General features: G+C 45.2%; 1 protein-coding gene across 1 annotated transcript; it reads left to right on the top strand.

Annotated features, from left to right (window-relative positions):
- LOC8155383 (beta-fructofuranosidase, insoluble isoenzyme 2) lies at nt 432-4250 on the top strand. Its single transcript, XM_002489067.2, has 6 exons — nt 432-689; nt 1349-1357; nt 1833-2887; nt 3192-3445; nt 3639-3729; nt 3840-4250. The coding sequence occupies exons 1-6, from the start codon at nt 500-502 to the stop codon at nt 4023-4025; spliced, it is 1785 nt and encodes a 594-aa protein (XP_002489112.2). The 5' UTR covers nt 432-499; the 3' UTR covers nt 4026-4250.

Here is an 8746-nt window from a genome sequence, read left to right as displayed (position 1 = left end):
ACAAAAACCAAAATAAAAAAAAGAACCTATCAGAAGCAAAGGATGTGTCAAGAACCACACACACAAAAAAAACTTGATTCCAAGCTCCAACCAGCAAAATGTAACCAGGTGGTGCAATGACATTTGTTAACACTTTCACCTCAGAGATCACGCTAAAGCCAAACCGCAGGTTACTGCACTTCCCTCGTAAAGTACTACTAGTACTGTGGTAAGATAAGATATGACCCCCTCCAGTGCTATGATTATTTTTATCCATGGAGGGAAGCGAGCGGCGAGCGTTACTGGTGAGTGGTGGCCCAAAGTTCTCACTTCCGGCGCCTAAAAAGACACATCCTGATCGCACACATCTCGCACGCGCGACGCTCCGGCCACCGTCGACGCAGTATATATAGAACCTCATCTCCTCTGTCTCCGGGCATCCTCCATCCAGTTCTCTTCTTGTTCTTGCTACACCTCTGTGCCTAGCTAAAGCGAGAGCTAGCTAGCCAGCTAGCTAGCAATGAGGGTGGTTGGAATGGTTGCTTGGGCATGCATATGGCTGCTGCTCCTGCAGCTCGCCGGGGCTTCTCATGTCGTCTACGATGAGAACCTCGAGGTGGAGGCGGCGGCAGCCGCCGTGCCGCCCTCCATTGTCGACCCCCTGCTGAGGACAGGGTACCATTTCCAGCCTCGCAAGAACTGGATCAATGGTAACGTAAACCTTGCTCGATCTACTCATTTGCTGCCTTGGCCCCACGTCCAAAAAAAGCCTTGAATTTTTCCGGCCAGTTCTGTTGTTGTCTCGATCACTGAGGCACAATTAGACAGGCCATGCAGATAAATTAACGAACCACCCGAGGTTTTTTGGGGTGAGAGATGGTAAACTAGCTTCCCTTGAAACAAGAGGCTCAAGTGTATATATGCTTGGGAACAGAGAGAACTGAGAACACTAATTTTAGATACACATGCTCGTCACGACAGAAATCATCAAGATTTGATTATGAAGTCTGAACACTGAACGTTTAAATCATTTCCATGGTTATTTAACTAGTAGTACCTCAAATTTCGTTTATGTCTATCACGTATGCTCTGGCCACCAGCAGTGCCAGGTGTAGCCGTGTTGTTAACTGAGGAAGTTTCAGGTTAGCCAAGTTGAACATATTCTGTCCAATTACCACTGTTTAGATTCGTAAACAGTCACTTCTAAGTAGGTAGCTATATACTTTTGTTGCTTTTCCTTTTAGGCTTTAAGAAAGATAGTAGGTATCGTCAAGGCTTGGCTCTAACTCGGTTTCTCTATTATTCACATATTCCGTGGGGGCTTCTCTTCTGTGCTGATTGCATCGGCGGCGAAACTTTGCGACGTCAGATCCCAACGGTACGTCGTTTTCGATTCCTTCCAAATAAATTTCAGTCCATGAATGACTATCTGCCCTGTACGAAGAGTATCTGCTAGTAGATCTTTTTATGTATATATTTTTAGACCAAAGACCAGTTGATCTCGCTTTATAGAAAGCAAAAGGTTTTGCCGGGAAAACCAGCTTAGAGATCACAGTTTTCAAAAGAGCACTTGGCTCACCCCTCTCAACAGAACCCAGTTCAGGGAAAAATTACTTAAAAATTCAACCGAAACCATAACAGTTGTGCAAATATGTTTTCTGATCTCTCTCTCTCTCTCTCTCTCTCTCTCTCTCTCTCTCTCTCTCTCTCTATAGATATATGTTTTCGCAATTGTTGGTGTTCTGATGATCTTAACTGGAAATAAAACTTACTCGTACGTTTTGCTTATTGATCTTTGAAATTTTTTCTAGAAACAAAAAATCTGATTTGATATATATGTATATCTACAACAGCTCCATTGTACTACAAGGGGTGGTACCACATCTTCTACCAATACAACCCCAAAGGCGCCGTGTGGGGCAACATCGTGTGGGGCCACTCGGTGTCGCGAGACCTCATCAACTGGGTGGCCCTGAAGCCGGCGATCGAGCCCAGCATCCCGTCCGACAAGTACGGCTGCTGGTCAGGGTCGGCGACCACGCTCCCCGACGGCACGCCGGCGATCATGTACACGGGCGTGAACCGTCCCGACGTGAACTACCAGGTGCAGAACATCGCGTACCCTCGGAACAAGTCGGACCCGCTGCTCCGGGAGTGGGTGAAGCCCTCGCACAACCCGATCATCGTCCCCAAGGCCGGCGTCAACGCGACGCAGTTCCGGGACCCCACCACGGCGTGGCGCCACGCCGACGGCGGCGGCCACTGGCGGCTGCTCATCGGCAGCCTGGAGGGCGCCGCCCGCGGCGTGGCGTACGTGTACCGGAGCCGCGACTTCAAGCGGTGGACGCGGGTCCGGCGGCCGCTGCACTCGGCGGCCACGGGGATGTGGGAGTGCCCGGACTTCTACCCGCTCAGCACGGCCGGCCGGCGCATGGGTGTCGAGACGTCGTCGTCGTCGGCGGCGGCGGCGGGCTCTCGCCGTCGTCAGGCGAACAAGTACGTGCTGAAGAACAGCCTGGACCTGCGGCGGTACGACTACTACACCATCGGCACGTACGACCCGGCGGCGGAGCGGTACGTGCCGGACGACCCCGCCGGCGACGAGCGCCACCTGCGGTACGACTACGGCAACTTCTACGCGTCCAAGACGTTCTACGACCCGGCGAAGCGGCGGCGGATCCTGTGGGGCTGGGCCAACGAGTCCGACACCGCCGCCGACGACGTCGCCAAAGGGTGGGCTGGGATTCAGGCGATTCCGAGGACGGTGTGGCTGGATCCCAGCGGGAAGCAGCTGCTGCAGTGGCCTATCGAGGAAGTGGAGGCGCTCAGAGGCAAGTCGGTCACTCTCAAGAACAGGGTGATCAAGCCAGGACAGCACGTCGAGGTGACCGGGATACAAACGGCACAGGTACGTACTGTACCCGTTTCTCGTTCTTGCCAATTACGGTCCTTTTTGACAGTCCATATTTTCAGAATCCAAAGTGCCAAAAAGTACCGATCTTATCTGCCGCGAGTGCTCTGCATGCGCGCGCCCCACTATTCCCCGTCCGGCCGCCGTTGGTCGTGCGATCTACGTGTGTCCCACCTGTGTTTTCACCGCCTGCACGGCTGCACTGCACCTTTTCGCCGTCACCCGCGCGGCGCTCACAAACTCGATCGACCGTACGTTTTATAGCACCTTGAACTAGTACACTTTTTCGTTCATCGTGCAGGCTGACGTGGAGGTGAGCTTCGAGGTGCCGAGCCTGGCGGGAGCGGAGGCGCTGGACGACCCGGCGCTCGCCGGCGACGCGCAGCGGCTGTGCGGCGCCAGGGGCGCCGCCGTGGAGGGCGGCGTCGGACCGTTCGGGCTCTGGGTGCTGGCCTCCGCCAACCGGGAGGAGAGGACCGCCGTGTTCTTCAGGGTGTTCAGGCCCGCGCGCGGCGGCGGCAAGCCGGTGGTGCTCATGTGCACCGACCCCTGCAAGTAAGTGAGTGCCCCGCGCACTGCCCGGCCCGCCGGCCGGCAGGTCGATGCGTGACACGTTGGCATGTGGTCAGCCATGAGTTTTTTTCGTGACGACTTCACCTGCTTTTGTGTTGTACTGTACTTTGACTGCAGCACTGACTTGGGTTGATCCATTTTTCTTTTTTTTTTATCGGTCGGATGGCATAAACAGGTCATCTCTGGACCCGAACCTGTACCAGCCGACGTTTGCAGGTTTTGTGGACACAGACATTTCTAACGGCAAGATCTCTCTGAGAAGCCTGGTATATGCATGCATGCATGCGATGAGTATCTAGTAGTACAATTGTTGGATAATCTTTTTTTCCTTTGTAGTAGTAGTTAATTGGTTTATTTTTCTCATCTGATGATGCAGATCGACCGGTCGGTTGTTGAGAGCTTTGGAGCCGGGGGCAAGACGTGCATCCTCTCCAGGGTCTACCCGTCGCTCGCCATCGGCAAGAACGCCCGCCTCTACGTGTTCAACAACGGGAAGGCGGACGTCAAGGTGTCCAGTCTCACCGCATGGGAGATGAAGAAGCCACTCATGAATGGAGCTTGAAATGTTTACATGTATACGAGCTTCAATTGGTTGTGCGTGATGGATTTTTAGAAAAGAGAATTATATTGATATCCTAATTAATTAGCTTCTGTATGGATTAATGCATATGGTTGTGCGTGATGGATGGATATCGTGCTCCGATCCTTTGTAGAATGACCAGTATGATTTATATATACGAGCTTGTATGATTCCACTCCTGGAAAAAACTATGAGAGTTTGATTGTAGGAAGGTCCAATTCACATGCCACTACGGACAATAACTATTTTTTTATTATTCATGATCTGATGAGTGCGCACTGATGATAAAGGGGTGCTAGTTTATAACCTGATGATCTTTTCGATCGTGTACACTATGAGTTAGGGCTTATTTGGATCACACCTCGATTATTATAATCTAGATTATTTAAGTGTTTGAGTCTTATGGATAATGGTGGTTCATTATGGTTGGTTGAAGTGAGAGATTCCTATTTTATCCTTTATAATTTGGTAAGTTGGATAATTAATGGAGGGCAACTTGGACTTTCAGCACCCGTAATCCCTATAACCAGCTGGTCTTAGAGTATCTCCAACACTTATACAGTTATGCAATTGAAATTTACCATTTGTTGGAGTTTGCCAAGTCCCTAAACGTTTTGTCAAAGAAAAATTAAGTTCATCTCCAAGTGTTTGGTATTTTTGACTTGGCATTTCTCAAAATAGTGGACCCAACTATTTTTGTCCGAGAATCTTTCATCTTCGCGGGAAATTCTCTCACGCATCGCGTGAACGCTTTCTTTTTCGCGCGCAATTCCTTCGCCCGTCGTCTCCAATTCTCTCGCAAGTCCATGTCGCCACTTGGTCCAGGTCGTCGAGATCCGATCGAGGCAACAGTTCCAGGGTGCACCGCAGCATCCAGGTCCCAAAGCTTCCACAAGGAGGGCTTCAAGGTTGCCAAAAGAGGTCGCTGCTTGATCCAGGCCGGCGACATCTGCTTGAGGTCTCACGTACCACCACGTTAATCGATCTCATATTCGTCCAATACATCTCAGGAAAACGAGGCGGCGATGGATCTCCTAGCTGGCATAGCGTTGCATGAAGGAAGGAGAGGAGGCGGCGATGGATCTCCTAGCCTCGCGTCGCTGCAACAAAAGGAGGCGGCGATGGATCTCCTTCGTCCCTGCGCGAAGAAAGGAGGCGGCTCGCGGGGGAAAGAAAAGAGTCGCACGTCTTGCAGCAAACTACCGCGACGTGGGGAGTACAGGCACGACAAGGAGTCCAAGATTCTTGGGTTATCAAAATTGCCAAGCCATTGTGCCTATACAAAAATGCCAAGTTTGGTCCATCAAATGCCGAGTTTGCCAAAATGCATAAGTCAAATGCAAATTTCAAGAATGCAAAGTCCAATTGCATAACTGTTGGAGATGCTCTTACCTCTGGATTATGGGATTATGACAATCAAGAGTTTTGATTATGATAATCCGTCATATAATAATCAATCCTGTTTGGATCAAATTTAATTTATAATCTGATTATTAGAATCAGAGGGCTACCCAAACAGGCTTTACTGCTCTATCCAGTTAAAAAAAATTTGTTCAGGAAATATTTGGTTAAGGTTTTGTTTGGCAGGTTTTTTTTTGGCTCTGGCTCCTCTAGAATAGTTAGAGCTCTGGCTTCACTAGGTCTTAGTTTATCTTAGGAAGAGAGAAAAAACAACTCTTTACTACTAGAGTACATAATATTCCCTTGAAACTAGAGTTCACGTGACAATAAATCTCCCAAACGAGGTATTAATCTTAAAACTACAAACATCAATCACACACTATTATATGATTTACTTTGAAAACATGTAAACTATATGTATTTATTTGTATTAAAAGTATTTGAATCTTTAAAATTTGAATGATTCCATACAAACAATTAATTTGTCAAGTATTTTTTTAATAGAGATAATATTAATTAGTGAAGGGTTTACTTTGGCCTACCTAGGCCACATATGATTTTTGAAGATCCAAATCAAATTACCATTCCTTTGGAAACTTTGAACCTATCATGTTCAATAATTTTCTGTCCATCAAAAAAATGCATGACCTCATGACTTTGATTGACCAAATAGAACATTGTTCATGCATTAAAACTAAACAGCCTTAGGTAGGCCAAAACCTCATCCGGATAGAGTTTTGTTGCATTTTTGCCCCAGGTGATGTATAACCTAGTACATCATTAGTTGGAGCCACCAATGGATGTCTATTATATTCCTCACAAAGTGCTGAGCATGCACAGGGAGCACCGGAGCATTGATTCATCAGGTTCTACATCAGGGATTGCACTTGCACTACACCAAACGATAATGAAAACAAAATAACTTTACACCGATTGTTAGGGCAACAGGCTAGGGAGCACTACCCGAAAACCGTTGAACAGATCAGGGGTAAGATAAGATGCAAGCAGCAGCCACGTGTTAAAAGTAGAGAAAAAACAACGCTCTTGAAGAATGTTTTTTTTATACACTTGGCTTTAATTTGGCCCACCAGTAATACTGGATAATAGACAAACAAAATGAACGTGGTTCACGGGGCTGATAAGGGATCTGACCAATCTGTAGCTGTACAATGCCAAAAATACATATATAATTGACACGCACCAGGCAAAAGCAATGTAGAAGCGGGGTCAACAAAGCAGGAGCAAGATGGCGGCATGATTAAATAGAAATATTATCATTATTAGTCAGAATCCAATGCCACACGTTGATAATGCTTGCTGTTAAATTTCAAAGTTGTTGACCTCCCACGTAGGAACTAGCATTAGTAGAGATTTGTTGACTTTATTTGTATAAACTGTAGCAAGAATTAAATTAATTAACTGCTTAGAAAAAGTAAAGAGTTAAATACATCGGCGGCCCTTAAACTTGTTGCTCTGTACCACTTAGGTCTATGAACTCTTAAAATTGAAATATGGTCCCCAAAACTTTTTTAGTCGTGCACCGTAGGTTCTAACCCCTGGGAGACGCCTTCAAGCTAACGTGTCAGTCCCAGCATGGAGGTTGAGAGTGTGTTTTTTTGGGATTGTTTGGCTTTAGAAAAATTAACAAAGAGCACCCTAGGCTTGGTAAGAAAAGGTGAAGAGGTGACCTTCCCCAACCGTTTTCCTTCTCTTTCAAATTGATCCCCACTCCATCTGGGCTTCGGCTTTGGATTTGTAAGGTGCAGCAGATCTCCTGCCGATTCGATGCACAGAGTGTGCCACCGAGCATAGGTACCGTGTTGCGACTTGTTTCAAAGAAATCATGGAGCCTAGGCGAAGTGTTCTACTGTTGCCTATCCTAGTAGTGGTTGGATTTGGAGCATTTTGCTTGTGGTGATGATAGTTGCTATGCTGATTTGGGCCACTCATGTAGCGCGATGGAACCAGTTGTCCGTTCTGGTATTGGCAAGTGGACTACATGGTCTTGCTAGAGAAGAGAGAATTTGTTGTTCTACAAGTCGGAAAGTTCAGGGTCCTCAAGTTATGCCCTCAGTTTAATTTATGAGAAAAGAGTTGGCAGATCTACCAAGAACAGAAGCAGACTCCATACAAGCGCTGCCATGTTAGCCAGAAGATGCCTCCAAGGGCAACCTAGGATTCGGAATGTGGGTGTTCAAAATTTTCAAAGAATAAGAAAAAATATTCTTTTTTTAGCCTGGATTGTATATTTGATTAAGCATAACATAGCTAGTACAAAATGTATAATAAATAAAAGGTACAAAACAGAATTAAGCATTACGTCTTGGATGTAAAGGCTTGATTCTATACCTATCTATAAAGAGCCAAAATTTCAATCTGTCCAATATTTTCTTCTGTCTCCTCCTGTCCGTGTTCGGTTTGCCGAATCGGTCGCCTCCTCGTCCAACGTTTGTAGAAGAGTAAAAAGAAAATAAAAAACTTTATAGGGTTCCCAATGCAAAATTTCCTACCGCTCCCTTCGATCGCCTCTGCCGTCGGTCGGCCCAATCAGCCCGGAATCACTACGATGAAAGAGAGAAAAAAGAATAAAATTTTTTCTAGGATTCCCAATGTAAAATCTCTAATTTACTTTTCTTTTATTCTTTAAATTGGCTGAAAATTGATAAATGCGTAGTAATTCATAGAAAAATCTAAAAATTATAAAACCAATTTTGTTCAACTCCACATATGTAGATCCATGCAATAAATAAAAAATATCACAAATTTTAGTACACTTTTTTTTGTTGGAAATTTTTGCCTATGCTTTTTAGTGTAAAATTAAAATTGTAGTTATTTTGCTCCAATTATTATAAAAAATTATGGTAGCCTATTTAATGTGATGCTTGATTCATATTTCATAGCAATCCTAATCTAAATAAAAAAATAATGCTAGCATCAAACTTCTCATGTTTTAATATGATACTGAGGTATATTAAGAGGTAATATTAGAGTGAGATAAGGTTTAACTAATTTTTATTTTTATTATTAAATAAATATATCTTCAAGCTACATATTATTGTAAAAATTAACTATCTAATACCATAGATGTTATTGTTATCAATAAAACAAATTATGGACTTTAAATTTTATAAAAAGGATAAATATAAATAGATATGTGACATTATGTCATCACTTTCTAGGGTCATTTGATGTTTTTCTTCTGTTGCAACGCACGAGCATATTTGCTAGTATAACTTAAGAGTAAAACTGTTCAGTCCAGCAATAGTATAATGGGTATTCAATTGAATACCCAAGTAGCCCCC

The sequence above is a fragment of the Sorghum bicolor genome, chromosome 6, assembly GCF_000003195.3.
Source record: "Sorghum bicolor cultivar BTx623 chromosome 6, Sorghum_bicolor_NCBIv3, whole genome shotgun sequence".
Classification (NCBI taxonomy): Eukaryota; Viridiplantae; Streptophyta; class Magnoliopsida; order Poales; family Poaceae; genus Sorghum; species Sorghum bicolor.
Note: the sequence above shows the minus strand (reverse complement) of the source record. Positions and strands in the feature narration are given on the sequence as shown.